This window comes from Citrus clementina, unplaced genomic scaffold (genome assembly GCF_000493195.1).
Source record: "Citrus clementina cultivar Clemenules unplaced genomic scaffold, Citrus_clementina_v1.0 scaffold_6, whole genome shotgun sequence".
NCBI lineage: Eukaryota > Viridiplantae > Streptophyta > Magnoliopsida > Sapindales > Rutaceae > Citrus > Citrus x clementina.
The window spans coordinates 22017678-22033480 of NW_006262139.1; the positions used below are offsets into that span (position 1 = coordinate 22017678).

Here is a 15803-nt window from a genome sequence, read left to right on the forward strand (position 1 = left end):
TCAAATTCAACACCATAAAGGTATTTTGATCATTTCCTTAGGTTCACCTGATCAGGGACCTTAATCATATAGTAGGAGAAACTATGATATTGGATGAGGAAAGGTAAAACAACGGGGACGAAAATGTAATTAACCCAATTTCTCATATAGTTGTTTTATTTATTTATTAAAGAGATTTCAATGAAAGCGGATTCTCTCTGAAAACGGTTTTGAGACTCGAGTCTTGCTGGCGGTGTTAACTCGAGAGAACTCGACCGATTTGTGAGTGCAGCTGACGTGGCAGAACAGGATCGTGTTCGAGTCTGAAATCGTTTCTGGTCTTGGTTAGGTGTATGACTTGAGCGGCGTAGCGAGCACAAGATATTCGTTTGTTTGTCTATTTCAAAAACTCGGCAACTCGTTCATTAACTTCAGTAACGTGCCCGTCGTTTTAATGGAAACGAAAGGCTCTTAAATTTGTTGACACGTGGGGCATTCTAAACAATTGACTGCTCAAATCTCAATGGCAGTGAGCGGGGGAGTAGGAAAGGCGGGACCCACGAAGAGAAGTAATTTATTTGACGAGAGTCGAGAAAAACGAGTTGAGAATCTTCACAGCCGTCACAGGCTCGTGGTTTTAGATTCCCAGTTTAGGGACATTCTAAACACTCGGCGTGGCGCATTCTGAATTTTGACTTCAATCGATGAAAAATGGTAAAAAGGTTAATGGTTTGACCTCTCGGACCTGGGTCTGGGAGACGGTTAGAACTTAGCACGAAGGCGGTAATTTCAACGGGGACGTGACGTCATAAACTCGATTATTTTTTCTTTTCGAATCATAAAAAATATTAAAATGAACAACTTATTATTTAGGGTATAATAAATTTTGTTGGCATATATCATTTCCTCCAGATTAGGAAATGTGTTTTACTAATGTCAATGAATCACAAATTTAGTGTTGAGACACATTTTCAGATGTTGTTTTGTTTTTTATTGTTTAAAATATTAATTTTACCAACAATTTATTAATTGGTTAATATCTCCTCTCTTAGTTATAAAGTGAAGAATTCGAATTTTCCAAAAGTTATGGCAGTTTTTTTAATCTTATTAATTGGAAATCTTATAAGTAAAGAGAATGTTAATTATTTTTTAAAAACGTAAATAAATAAAATTCTAACCTCAACAAATTATGGTGAATTTTAGAATTGTATTAGTGAATCCTTGCAAAAAGGCCTCCATGTGTCTTGAAGTGTTCTATTACATAAAGAAAACCTTGATATTTGTTTTAACTCTAGATAAAAGTCGATAATTTTTTTAGGAGAGAAGAGAGAGAGAGAGAGAGAGAGAGAGAGAGAGAGTTAAGCAATTAAACGATCATATTACCCTTGTGATGTCAGCATACACTACAATGATAAAGGTTAACGAAAGAGTATATGGTGATAAACTCATAAAACCTTAGGTGGACCAATAATATATTTTTTTAATTTTATATATTTTTAAACTTTTACTAAATGGTAGGTGAACCGTCGATAAATTTCTTAGTTTTATATTCATTTAATTTTTATTTGAATTTATTATTTAAAATTCATATTTATAAAACATTACGGTCTTCTTTTATTTTATACTAACAAAGCATTTTTATTTGACAACAACACTATAGTTAGTGGAAGCCTTCATTTACTCAAATGTTATATTATTTTTAAATTTTATTATACTGCTTTTCAAATTTTTTAGATTTTGGGTGAAGTGGTATTTTTAGATAAAGATTCTTTGCTAATAGAAATAATTCCGTCAAATCAACCTCGAGCTTTGGATCTTCGAATAAGCAAAACTAATTTGTATTTACGCAATCGACATGAACCAATTTCGGCTCATCACACAACTATAATAAGAGTAAGCAGTTGAATCTGATTGATGCTTTTAATCAATGATGTGCAAATCGCCACGAATTAAAAGTCTCAAAAGAGGCGGTGTGCAAAGGCCTTTAAAATTCTTGAACACAACGCTACATTAATTTGTTTGACCTTTTTCTCTGGAATTAAAAAAACGTAAAGAAATTAAAGTATGATATCTTGTTAAGCCGGAATATAATAATTGAAAAAAAAAAAGGAAGCAACAATTTATTGTAGGTAGAATTTGTGACGTGTTAACAACAGAAATTTGGTTGAATAAATTTTGGGTGTTACATACAATCATACATGTTTATTATAAAAGGTTTATTTCTAATTCATCGTTTTATTATCATAAATAAAAGGTTTTTTTTTTTTTTTTATAATCTTCAGAAGCCCCACACTTTGCACAAACTGGGCAGGAAACACGTGTGGGCTAGTCGATGACAGTGAAAGATCAGGCGCAGCAACCCAAGATGGAGCGGTGCATCCGACACGTGGTAAACGTAGAGTTAATTTTTACCGACACGTTTCACACGAGTGAAATTTTACGAATTTGGCGTTGGACGTCAGATCCTCACGGGCCTGATCTTCTTTAAACGTTAAATATCGGCTCATGCTAAGATGCGGGGATGGGGGGATGAGATGAGCGAGATGTTCGAGCGTGGCCCCGTGTGAGTGAGAGTGACAGAGATGATGTGATGTGATGGCTACTATATTCAATTCCCCTACGATCGTACCATCCTGTGACACGTGTAAAGCTCGCATAAATTTACCGCGATTAGAGCTGACTTCGACCGATCTCAATTGCACATGGCCACACAAAAATAAATAAAAATTTAACCCATTCTCTTAAAAATTTATAAATTAATAATACAATAGTCTTAAAAATTTAGAATTCATTGACTGGTGGGATGCATGTCGTTTTTCACCCGTCGAATTTTTTTTTTATTTTTTTTATGGACAACGGTTCCTTCGGAAACAGAAATTGCGCACCTCTACAAATTTTCCCTGGCGGTGTTTTAGTTAATAATAATAAATAGCGTATACATTCGTTAAGGGTCCTATTCAGTTATTTTTCATGTGGACTCCACTTCAATATTACAATTTTCTTTTTTTTTTGCATGTTTTGGGGACATTATAAGTTACATGAAATGTAACTTAATAAAATCTATTTATTAAATATTCAATTAATATTATTATATTTTTAATATTACATTCATGACCCATATTATATTTATTGAAGTTTTGTTTGAAGATATGAAATTATAAAAAATAAATAAATAAATAAATTTCTACACATGCAAGAAAATTGAACTATCAACTTCAATGATAAAATAAGAAGGTGCCTAACAACTTAATTAAAGAGGTGTTGATGAATTAATATAATAATTATATAAATTCTTTGGGTCAATAATATGTTACATGCTTCATATATTTCTGGTATATCCTGCAAATATTTACAAATATCATAAGTTCTGATTTATCTTAGCTAAAATATAATTAAATAATAAATGTACATATTAAACATTTTTCTTTTGTCTGTAAAAATAATAATAATAATAAACTTTTGCTCTATCATAAAAATAAAAGATCGACTGATTAACAGCCATATGCATAGTATACAGTAATTATAAAAATAAAATAATGACATGTCTGACATTATTATACAGTATGGCTGCAAAATGGCAATATAAATAAAGATAAATTTCATCCTACCCTCTTATTAGATTGACATATTTTAATTTAACTCTTAAAAGTATGAAAACTTTAACTTATTCTTTAAATACCGTTATTTTTAACAGTTGACCGATTAAAATATGAAAACGCCCCTAATCCTAACTAACTATCAGTTTTATGGGGTTAATAAAGATAACTTCATTTCATCCCTTAAGGTCTAACATATTTCAAGTTATATGACAAAATAGAGAAAAATAGTAATAGGCCTTTAAAAAAATAAAATTATTTATATTTATATTTAATTTATAAAACAATTATAATCACGAATTTTATTTATAATATCACCACAATAAAAATAAAAAAAAAATTAATTTTTATCCTCATCTTGAATTTAAATATTTTAAGAATATAAATCACTAAACATTTTACCCTCATCTTGACTTTTACCATCCAAAATACAATTCTACCCTTCAAACTATCTAAAAGATAAATTAACCCGTAAAATTTATTTACTTTCCACTATCAACTATGGGTTACTTATATTATTCAATGGATTAAAAATTTAAAAAAATATAAAATTTAGGAAATTCAAAAACCGAATCCTTAACCCCTAATCCTAATCCCAAATTTTTATCGGTTTCTTTTTTTTATTAACATCACTTGTTGTAAATTGTAATTTTACTTATTTTCTGTTTTGAATAATAATAATATTTTTTTTTGGTTAAAAGCCATTTTTGTATATTTTTCTTCCAAAACATAAAGCTAAGGGGTAGAATGATACAATAATTAATAATTTAAAATATTTGAGTATATCCAATATTTATTATTTTATTAGAATAATATTTAACTTTTTTATTCATAATTTAAAATATTTAAGTATATCCAGCACTTGTTCATTGAGAAAACTCTCATTTCCATGGGTATATTTTCATGAAACAAAAAGAATGAGATAACATGTTCACTCTTTCACTTAAGATTTCGTATAAAATGACCCCATTTCAAGTTGATTATGTTAATGCGCGATTTCTACAGTTTTAATGAATACTGTTACTCATATTTAACAAAAGGTCCTTATTTTCTAAATAATCATCAATCAACAAGGTTGGCTTTTATTTTCAATGATTCAATCTAAGAAATAAATAGATGAATGGCTAATTTTATGCCCAAAAAATCTTATATGCTAAACAGTAAACAAAAATAATAATAATAATAATGTCGCACGTTGAAAGTCAAAACCGGCTATTTAATCATTTAGGTCAGCAAAATCAAATTATAAAAAGACCATTTCATAATCGTTTGAGAATGAAAACGAGCAAAAAAAAAAAAAAGTTAAAGATTAATTAATTAGAAAGTGAGAACTGGGAAGGTACCAAGTGATGAAATTATTTATGTGATTGTGCCAAATTATTATTATTATTGTTTTCTTTTTTTAGCTTATGCTTGATATAAAATTAAAGGTCATTATTTAATTTTAAATGTTTGTTTTGTTCTTACTTTTAGATTATACTGTAACACCTTTTAGATTACTTCATCCTGAAGAACTTGGTAGCCACTTTTTCAATTAGTAGTGTCAAATTCTCGTTCTAAACTTGACATTTTGGGCATCTAAAAGCATAATTTCTCCTGCACGAAATACAAATTCAAATAATTTCAATTATAGTTGTTTTATTTATCATTTTTTTGAACTTATTACATGAAATTTATTATTGTCTTGTGAGTTAGGGCATGCACTTTCAGGTTGTACAGAACATTCATATCGTGCTATGTTAATTAATTTTAGCCATCTGTTATGTGTAGTTTTGTGTATTAATTTATAAGACATTATAACCGGAGCAAAAGAGTCACAGAAGATAACGTGATCATCATCGATTCCATGCATTGATTGCAATTGAAAAAAAAAAAAAAAAGACATTAGCAAAATTATATTTATGTTCACATTAATTATTATGAACATTCATATTTATGTTTACATTGATAATTGATAATGAACTAAAACTAATCTTTATAATATTTTTACGAAGGCTTGAACTTTTATTCTTATTATTATAAATGTAAGGCTTTTCGACTGGGCCAAAGATTCATTAATAGCTTTCTAAACATAGTTGAGTTGGTTGAAAATATCCTTTTAAATAGGTGAGATTTTTCATCTCATCCAAATATTTTGAAGCGGAAAAGAAAAAATTGGTTGGAAAGGGGGGGAGAGGCGTGGGATGACAATGTAAGAGTTTGGGCCCGACACAAGCCGTCCAAAAGCCCGTCCATACTTAGATAAGTTGGGTTTGGGCTGAAGCCCACGGGCCTGGACTTAAATAAATTTTTAACAAAATTTAAAATAGGAAAAAAATAATAGAATACTTAAATTAAAGATGATTAATCGATTATACAATATATAATAAACTAATAATCAAATACACAAAATATAAATATATAAAATGTATAAAATTTAAAATATAAAGCCCATAATCTATAAAATAAGAAATTTTATTTATAAAATATAAAACACGTTTCCATTAGTTTATATTCAAGTCCATCTTCAGTGAGCTTTTAAATTTTCAACCTATAACTAGGCGCATTTGCTGCGGACTGCCTGAACGAGCCCTTCACGGCTGGGCCAAGCCCGGTTTTTTTGCCCATCTCTAATTGGGGGAAGAAGAGGAAAAAGAGAAAACTCATGATTTCAAGTATTCTGTCGGTCAAAGCCGAGGTTAGATTGCCAATGTGCAGGCCCAAAATCTACATGGGGACCGCTGTTGCTTGTAGCAAAAAGACCTGAAGCAAATAATACGAGTTTTTCTGGGTTTGGGAGTTAACTTCTTTTGGCACCCCTTTTTTTTTAACATTTATTTCTTGGGAAGGAGGAACTTGGAATTTTCATTTTTCTTCCCAACTTCAATTGGTTGTGAGTTGCGACGGGAAAAAACTATTTATGTTAATCATATTACTAGATACCCCGAGGGAGGTCTGTGATAATTACCGTTCATACTAGACCACCCTCCCTCCTGAAACCTTTTTCTCAGGGCTTGCTGCTTGCTGTATCCTATGTACATGGAAAAGGAGTCGGCTAGAAATTAAAGCCAGCTTCTGCAAAAGTACAGAGAGTTCGACGAAGAAGAAAGGTTGATTATAATAATAATAATAATAAATATACATCGGGGTATATATATTGAAGAAGATGGACAAAATGAAGATTGAAGAAGTTCAGTCAACTGCCAAGAAGCAGCGCGTCGCTGCTCACACTCACATTAAAGGCCTTGGCCTTGAGGTTCTCTCTCTCTATTTATCTCATTCTTTAATGGGTTGTTTATATGAAAGTCTCTTCTTACAGCGTTTTAGGGTTTAGGGTTTAGTCTCTGTAGTTTTTTTACTTTTTTTTTTTTGGGAGTTCCTCTAGCTCTGGGAAACACGCTTTACGGATTGAATGTGTGATGTTTTTATGGGATTATAGTCTAATCCCACACTCGACAATAATCTAGTCATGCTGGGCATTGCTTCACTACTTTCTTGGACAGTATAGGTATGGAATTTCTGATACCCTCTGTTTTTTTTAAGGCTAATGGAAATGCTGTGCCTCTGGCTGCTGGCTTTGTGGGTCAAGTGGAGGCAAGAGAAGCAGCTGGTCTAGTGGTTGATATGATACGGCAGAAAAAGATGGCTGGTCGTGCCCTCTTACTAGCTGGTCCTCCTGGTACTGGGAAGACAGCTTTGGCCCTTGGAATTTGCCAGGAGCTTGGGAGCAAGGTACTCCTTAGATATAAACTTCTGGAAAATTATTATAAGTGGTTGTCATACATTAATGCTAATAAAATGTGCGATCTTCTTATTCATCGGCAGGTTCCATTTTGCCCAATGGTGGGTTCAGAAGTTTACTCATCAGAAGTAAAGAAAACTGAGATTTTGATGGAAAATTTCCGACGGGCTATTGGTTTACGTATCAAGGAAAACAAAGAGGTCTATGAAGGAGAGGTAAGCTCTATAGCGATATTATGTTCTCTCAGTAGCCTGATGTGATCATGCTTCTTTATTGTTATCTTTAAGTTGGACCGAAATCCTGCTTCTGTCCATGTCTTAGGTGACTGAACTCTCCCCTGAAGAAACTGAGAGCATCACAGGTGGCTATGGTAAAAGCATTAGTCATGTAATTATTGGACTTAAAACTGTCAAAGGAACCAAGCAACTGAAGCTGGACCCTACTATTTATGATGCCTTGATCAAGGAGAAAGTAAGCTCTTGTTATTTATTTGCTTTTGCCTACACGGTCATTCATTTGGTTTTCTGCTGGGCCTCTTCTGTGCTTGAGACTGCAAATGTGTCTCTGGGTCTTATTTTAATTTGATCTCTTGCAGGTAGCTGTTGGAGATGTTATATATATTGAAGCAAATAGCGGAGCAGTCAAAAGGGTGGGAAGAAGTGATGCATTTGCTACTGAGTTTGACCTGGAAGCCGAAGAATATGTTCCACTACCTAAAGGGGAAGTTCACAAAAAGAAAGAGATAGTTCAGGTTTGTCTAATTGTTGTGTATTTTCTATGATAGTGTGTTGTGTTTTAGGATAAAACTATTGGCCTGTATTTTAGGATAAAAATATTGGCCATTACAATGTATTAGACCATGGATTTGCGTTTTTCTCTTTTGGCTGATGTATTAATGAACAATGGTCAGCCTTTTTTTCTAGTCAATCACTGACTGGATTGTGCTGGCACCAAGGTAGTCTGTCTTTCTAAAGGATTGCGAAGAATAATGATCAAAGTTATTTCAGCTCAAGTTGCCTAGGTGCTAACTGTTTCTGGGGGAGTCTGTCCTCCAGTATTCTAGATGAACATTTCCAGACCTGCAATGTTAAGGTTTCTGGCTTGATGGATGTTAAGACCTCAGTAGAAATTAGCTATATGAAATTTCTCGCTTAATATTTTCTGCTCATTCTAGGTTCAGGAGTATCATAACATCGTTAATGCAACTCATTATATTTTATGGTGACTTGTTTATTTCTTACATCAGGATGTAACACTACATGATCTAGATGCTGCAAATGCAAGGCCTCAAGGTGGGCAAGATATATTGTCCTTGATGGGTCAAATGATGAAGCCCAGAAAAACAGAAATTACTGACAAGTTACGACAAGAAATAAATAAGGTATTACCTTTCCTTCCCCTTAGTTTAATTAGTTACAAAGAAGCCCTGCAATTATGAATGGCATGATCCTAGTTAATTGCATAGAAGGTAACTAGTCTGAAGTAATCTTAATTGTCAATAAACTTTTAAGCAAATTGCTTAGCTGAAAAGTTATGTTGATGCCAGGTTGTTAATCGGTTCATAGACGAGGGGGCGGCAGAGCTTGTTCCTGGAGTTTTATTCATTGATGAGGTCTCTGTCCCTCTTAAGGCCATTATATTTCCCATATACATTCCAACTTCTTGTATGTTTCTTAAATCTCAATCTGCAGGTACATATGCTGGATATGGAGTGCTTTTCCTATCTGAATCGTGCTTTAGAAAGCTCACTATCTCCTATTGTAATCTTTGCTACAAATAGAGGAATATGTAACATAAGGTACGAAGCTCTTGTGAAGATTAAAAGTTTGAATTTAGTTCTTTTAATAAGAAACTATGAGTGTTTATATTAATAAATAATAAATAATGGACAAAATAAACTTTAGTCGCGGACCAGCATCCACCCAAAATCAATCAAAGCGATACGGAACTTGAATTTCTTAAATCACGATATGTTCAGACCTCAAACTGGATGAGTCCATTAGTGCGTTGATTAGGTACACCACTATTTCCTTTGGGTATACATAAATGGGCAAAATGAATCCGAAAAACATGAACATGTGTGTCTTACCTAGTTTAATTAGAGAACTGTTAGATTTTGGTTGCACGGGTCTTGCCTCTACCATATCAAATTTTGATTCTTGTTGCTTCTGAGAAGCTAGTAATTGGTTGGAATATATGGATCATATTGGTGAAGCTTTTATTGAAGAATAGCTGTTGTCTCGTGTTCTCCATTATATATGCACACAAGCTGAGTAATAATTTGGTTCATTTTAGCCACTTAATTGAAGTTTTATGATCAAATGCTTAGGACAGGTATGGCAGCATATCTATTACTTAGGTTGAATATCGATGTAGGCATGAAAATTTGCACATCTGCTTTTGTATATTCAATTGCTGAACATCTTGGTCATCTCCAATAATCCAAATTATGGACTCTTTTTTTATGATGTGAATTAATAGCTTTTTTGTTTTATGTTTTCATTTCCTTATATTTAAGAAAGTAAACCAAAATAATGTTGCAATCCTTAATACATAGTATTAAAGAAGCGCTGAATGCCTCACTTTGAAATTGCAAATTAGTAGGGTTTTTCTGTGCATTTAAGACATCCACTAGCATGTTTTGATCTGAACATTTATGTACTGCAATGCAGAGGGACGGATATGAATAGTCCTCATGGCATACCTCTGGACTTGTTGGACCGCTTGGTGATTATCCGGACCCAGATTTATGGTCCTGCTGAGATGATTCAGGTTTTAGCCAGTGTATGTTTTTATTGGCTATGGTTTTATTCCTGGATTGTGAAATGCCAACTGCTCTTCCTTGTTGCTTTGCCAGATTTTGGCAATTCGGGCACAGGTTGAGGAAATTGTTTTAGATGAAGAGAGTCTGGCCCACCTGGGAGAAATTGCAAGAGACACTTCCCTAAGGTTTGGTTAAAAATCTCTATTTGCTTTTGGGCTTCATCTCATATGGATAATCACATATCTTTTGTTTTTTCAGGCATGCAGTACAACTTTTATATCCTGCCAGCGTTGTGGCGAAAATGAATGGGCGAGACAGCATTTGCAAGGTAGTTAAAAATCTGGAAAACCCATAGTGTGTTTAATAAACTATAGGAAACCCTAATAGATGCTTTGTGGTACAAAGTATCTCAGCATTTCATGTTTTCTTATTTTATGATCTACAGGCAGATGTGGAGGAGGTGAAAGCACTTTATCTGGATGCCAAGTCTTCTGCAAAGCTTCTTCAAGAACAACAGGAAAAATACATTACTTGATGTGTTCTATCTGATTTTTCTAGATGTCTGGGAGACTGGTGTGAACTTAGAAGTGGTATTTCAGCATTCAAATAGCTCTTTTGCTGTACTCTTATGTGAAGTAGCAGGGTCTGGTGTAAGAGTGTTTTTTAACATTAGGTTAGTTCGAGTGCATGTGGCGAATCAAATCGATGGATTCTGGAGAGGTTCCTAGAGGGAAATGCTGGTCCTTAATTGGAATGACAGTTATTGAATGGAAAATGTTGTACTTATCCCAGAGTAATCTAGTCTAAACTCCATTAATGTGTTATTCTTATTGGCTTGTGCCACTTATTAAATGTAAATTAATGCATTGCTAGGAAAATCTGATATCTAATGAAATTGAAATTTCTGATCCTCTCTTGGTCTTGGCTGATAGGCGAATCAAGAATTTAGCTAGTTGGCGACAGTTTTAATCAAAATTCAACGTCAACATGCAGAGTCGCACTTAACCTATCCCAGCCATTTTCGTAGTTAAGTTTATTCATTATTCAACCTTTCAACCTACCCTATCCAGCCATTTTGTAGAACAGAACCTCAGTTGTAAATTTGTGTAGATTTTGGCATCATTTTCAAAAGCAGATATCAAACAAGTTTCCGAATCAAAAAAGAAAAAACACAGCGCCACTTGTTTGCTAATTTTTGGTTTAAAATATCAGCAGACCAACAAATGATTCCCAGCAAAAACCTATGTGCCAGCAAATATTACAACCATTCCTCAATGCGTTTTCTATACAAAAAAGAGGAGTTTGCAAGTAAACCCCTTTTCCTTTACCATCCAAAGTTCTACCGGAAACATTTCACTAGGCAGACTATGCCTCAGTTTGCCTATTGCATGCCCTTCTATTTACACCCAAAAGAGAGAGTTGCACGATACAAAATGTGCAAATACCCGTATGCGGCAACTCTAATGTGATGCAAAAACATATGCCGCAAGTGATTCACAATGACATGAGAATGCGCAGATCATCTGTGCTGACCTCCCTCTGATCCTTTCCCTTCCTCCTAAATGCTTCCCTTGCCAGTTTCTTCTTCCTGTCCTGCAACTCTAGTATCCTCTCTTCAATGCTGTTTCGAACAATCAGCCTCACAATCTTTACATCCTCCTTCTGACCAATCCGGTGCACCCTATCCATAGCCTGTTCCTCAATGGCTGGGTTCCACCATGGCTCCAACAAGAACACTCTAGAGGCAGCTGTAAGGTTGACACCTGCACCTGAAGCCTTAAGACTTGCAAGCAAAACAGTTGGTCCACCAGGTCCAGGATTTCCAAATTCTTCAATTACTTGAGCTCTCTTTTTGGCGTTCATTGAACCATCTAAGCGCAGTAACTTGAAGCCAGCTGCTTGCAATGGCTCCTCAAGTAATATCAACATTTTACGGAACTGCGAAAATACAACTGATTTTGTAGTCGGTTTTTTATCCCTTAATTGAAGGAGAAGTGTCAATAGAGCAGACACTTTTGAAGATGTGAAATTTTTCAAAGTCTTTCCAGCAATGTCCATGTCAGAAGATTCTGGAGGCGATGAGAACAGGTCAGATTGCGATAAAGGATGGCGACAAAGGGGGCAGCAGGGTTTCGTGTGCTGTAGCGTTTTCAGGATGCAGGACCGGCAAAAGATGTGAGCACAACAAGTAATTATGATATCAGATGGCGGGGAGATACAAATTGGACAATCAAAATCTTCACCATCTTGTAGCACTTCAACCAGCTTTTTCAGCAAGTCTGGGTTGTTGGATACATCTGCTTGAAATTAAAATCAGGCTGTGAGTAGAAAATTTGGTACCAAAGAAAACTTCACTTATGCTTCTCAGACAATCCAACAATGATCAAAATGTCCTCAAAAGAATGAAAAGCAAAATGTCTGCATGTATAAAATTAGACGAGTTCAAATATGGCCAGAATTTTAAAAAAGGAGGAACTAAATTGATTTTCCAATACCTTCGATAGTGTTAGAAGGAATTATTGACCTCACATCTGATGGGCACAAAGCCAAATTTGTACAGATCTGGCGAAGTCGTAAGAGTATGCTAAGTACGGTTGAATAGTTGCGCATAAGACTACCAGCATTTATATAGTCCTGGACAACACCCTTGGCTTTTCCTTCCAGCTCATCATACAGTTTGCGTTCTTCCAAAGAAAGTTCAACATAATATTTCTCTATTGTTTTTGGTTGCAATCCAATCAAACCCTTGTCCTTTGTTCTCCTTAAAGAAATGGTTGACATTAGAACCTGAAAGAATAGTAAGTTGCATTAAACAATATGGATAAGAAGTTACACAATGCTAGGAAGTCTAAGAATGATATAACAATACCTGAAGACGTGAAAGCCCCTTCCTATTACCCTGAGCGAGAGGACGTTGTATCAAGCTTTGCCAATAGCTCTTAACGGAAAATGGCTCAAATTGCAAAAAAGCCATCAGTGAGAACAAATCAAATGAGCCATTTTGGATAGGTGTACCTGTAACAACCCACCTCCTCTTAGCATTCAAATTAGTGACTGTCCGACTCTGTTGAGCATTTGCATTCTTAATCACATGAGCCTCATCCAAAATGACTCGCCACCACTCGATCTTCTTCACAGGGGACTCTAACCAAGATTCTTCAATAGCCAAAGTACTATAAGTTGTCAACACCAAATCATACATCTTAAGCTCCTCAACATCTTGAGTCCGATCTCCATAATACATATATGTCTTCAACATTCCTGGCACCGTGTGCTCTTCTAGCTGTGTTATCCACGTAGAAAACACAGAAGGGGGGCAGACAATTAATGTAATCTTCTTAGCCATAAAGCTAGCAGACTTATTTAACATACCAACAGACTTTCCCTTCACATTATCATTCATCTTAGTATTCACAGTTTTATGTTTTTTCCCCCTTGCACTACCCTTGTTACTCACTTTACCTCTCTTACGCTTCTTAGAACTTGAAGCACTCATCTCCTCATCCTCAACTTCATTTAAATCCAAACTATTAGTACCTGTCAAACCAGGAGCAACACCAGCACATTTATCAAGAGCAATCAAAGAAAGTAACGTGAGGGTCTTACCCAATCCCATATCATCAGCAAAAATACCACCCCTCAAAGGCTCTGGCCGTTTATCAGTGTGATAATTTGTCAACACATTGACAAACCCCCCACCTTTCTCCTCCCAAAAAGGAGGCAACTCCTCTGAATTCTCCCTGCGTACCAACCACCCCAATCCCTCCTTCTGATGCACAAAAAGCTCAGACTTTATAACCTGTTTAGGCGGCTCCATAGCCTCCATTTTGGCCTTTTTCTTCACATTCTTATCAACCAACTTGAATATCTCATCCACACTCTTAACACCTCTCTCTCCTTTCCTCTCCTTCACCACCATCGCCTCCGACAATCCAAATGACACATCATTGCCACAAATTAACTGCAACCCACCTTCCAAAATCGCATCCTTAACAATACTAAACATCTCTAACCTAGTAAAAATATGAACTTGACATGGAATTTTAAACCTATTACCTTTACTACGAGTATTAGGAACAATACCCTCAACTAAAATCATACCACTATCAATTAAAGGCGCTAAAACCGCAGCTACTGACCGTTCAATGTGGCCCACTTGATCAGTTCTCGTATTTAACACTTTGATAGCGTTGCTGTCATAAGGATTTAAGGGTTCACGGACCAGTCCCACCATTTCTCTGCCGCTGATTGTGCCCGAGTAGTACTGGAGACCCACTATATTGGCAATTACAAAGCCAAGCATATAAGTTTCATTTGAAGATTGTGAGCCTTCTTCTTGCTCGTCGCATTCTTGCCAGTCCTGGTCTTGTTTCAGTTCCATGGCTGAAAGTGCTTTCTGATACTGAAACAGTTAGGGTTTCTTGTTTTGGTACCGTTATGATTTGAACGTTTGAATGGAACGGGAAATGCGGGTTTGAAGAGAGAAAGAGAGAGAGAGAGAGAGAGAGAGAGAGACAGCTGAGGGGCTTACTTTACTTTTGTCGTGTAGAAGAAACTTGAAACATGAAATTTGCTCTTTCAATGAACGTGCATCATGAATCCTCTCCACCGACCCTGAATTTTTATGTATTTGAAAACAAGTACATAGTTTTTTTCATTATCAGCTCCTTGAAGTACCCTTTAATTGTTAGTGGAGACCCAAGAAAAATGAAGCGACAAGTTGCTCATCACTCAACCAATGATTGGTATACAGCATACTAGTTTATTTTCGGTTCAAAAAGTGCAAATGAGAGAGAATAATTCTTCGGCTTTTGATGGATTACATGTCGATATAACGTCATCGTATAGATGACATTTCGTAAACATTTATGATATATATATAAATATGACATGTCGTCTACATATTCATAAAATAAATGATGTATTGTTATATTTCTACAACTCTATTCGGGAGTGAAAAAAATGTATAAACTTTCGCCCATATTCTCATCATATAAATAACATATATTCAAAACTTGTATGACAAATTATATATAGGTTTATGAATAGGTGATATGCGGTATAATTTTTACTCTAGAGTAAATATTGTATGACATATGGTTTATGTATTCATCGTATAGATGACATATTAAAAAAAAATTTAGAGAATGCTAGTGAAGTGTTTTTTTTATTATATATTTTTAGCACGTAGATGATGAATATAGCCTTGTGAGTAGTAGGTATGATGTCATACAAGGTTATCTGATGGGTCTTTAATGGGGTTCATTTTCATTGCATATGTAGAAGTCTAACAGGGATGTTTCTGAACAAATATAGCCTTGTGAGTAGTAGGTATGGTGTCACAAAAGGTTGTCCGATGGGTCTCATATAATATCCAAGAATCGATTAGGGCCAGCAGCCTGTTTAAGACTTGATTTACACCAAGAGCTTGTAATATGCCAGCTCATAATTTGGCTAAACTAGCCTTCGATTTTCACCAATAGTTGATTCATCATGTGACCAAAATCATTTAATTTTTAGTTAATTTTTTTATTGAAGTCGTCCCCAATAAATTTTACCCAAAGCCCCCAATACATTTACACTTAGCTTAGGTTCTCACTTCTCACATCCAAAAATTTTAAATACAAATTAAAAGAGTTGGGTTTTACAAATTAGAATACTGCCCCCGAAATACTAACATTAATTAATTATTAAATGGCCCGTAAACTCATTAGTAATAGTAAACATTTGGTGAAGTAAACAC

General features: G+C 34.8%; 2 protein-coding genes across 3 annotated transcripts; one reads left to right on the forward strand and one right to left on the reverse strand.

Moving 5' to 3' along the window:
- The first annotated feature begins 6512 nt into the window (after positions 1-6512).
- On the forward strand, positions 6513-10950 carry LOC18039548 (ruvB-like protein 1). 2 transcript variants are annotated; one of them, XM_006430462.2, is made up of 12 exons: positions 6514-6810; positions 7098-7286; positions 7380-7511; positions 7618-7767; positions 7892-8047; positions 8543-8677; positions 8843-8908; positions 8988-9094; positions 9969-10068; positions 10154-10245; positions 10319-10388; positions 10506-10949. In XM_006430462.2, exons 1-12 carry the CDS (start codon positions 6721-6723, stop codon positions 10593-10595), a joined length of 1377 nt encoding a protein of 458 aa, XP_006430525.1. In that variant the 5' UTR covers positions 6514-6720; the 3' UTR covers positions 10596-10949. The 2 variants fall into 2 exon arrangements, with proteins under 2 accessions (XP_024038086.1, XP_006430525.1); XM_024182318.1 differs by lacking the exon at positions 8843-8908 and having other exon boundaries at positions 6513-6810; positions 10506-10950.
- A 291-nt stretch (positions 10951-11241) lies between these two features.
- Positions 11242-14794, reverse strand: LOC18039044 (putative SWI/SNF-related matrix-associated actin-dependent regulator of chromatin subfamily A member 3-like 1). Its single transcript, XM_006430463.2, has 3 exons — positions 12930-14794; positions 12556-12847; positions 11242-12357 (listed from the first exon to the last, which is right to left on the reverse strand). Exons 1-3 carry the CDS (start codon positions 14439-14441, stop codon positions 11555-11557), a joined length of 2607 nt encoding a protein of 868 aa, XP_006430526.2. The 5' UTR covers positions 14442-14794; the 3' UTR covers positions 11242-11554.
- Positions 14795-15803: the final 1009 nt, after the last annotated feature.

Bases quoted from the DNA above. Each gene is read 5' to 3' on its own strand.
- LOC18039548 (XM_006430462.2), top strand. From the start codon at position 6,721: ATGGACAAAATGAAGATTGAAGAAGTTCAGTCAACTGCCAAGAAGCAG. The intron at 7,287-7,379 runs GTACTCCTTAGA...ATTCATCGGCAG, and splicing joins GCCAGGAGCTTGGGAGCAAG to GTTCCATTTTGCCCAATGGT. The intron at 10,069-10,153 runs GTTTTAGCCAGT...TTGCTTTGCCAG, and splicing joins GTCCTGCTGAGATGATTCAG to ATTTTGGCAATTCGGGCACA.
- LOC18039044 (XM_006430463.2), bottom strand. From the start codon at position 14,441: ATGGAACTGAAACAAGACCAGGACTGGCAAGAATGCGACGAGCAAGAA. The intron at 12,848-12,929 runs GTATTGTTATAT...CTATTCTTTCAG, and splicing joins AGGGGCTTTCACGTCTTCAG to GTTCTAATGTCAACCATTTC. The intron at 12,358-12,555 runs GTATTGGAAAAT...AATTTCAAGCAG, and splicing joins TCCTTCTAACACTATCGAAG to ATGTATCCAACAACCCAGAC.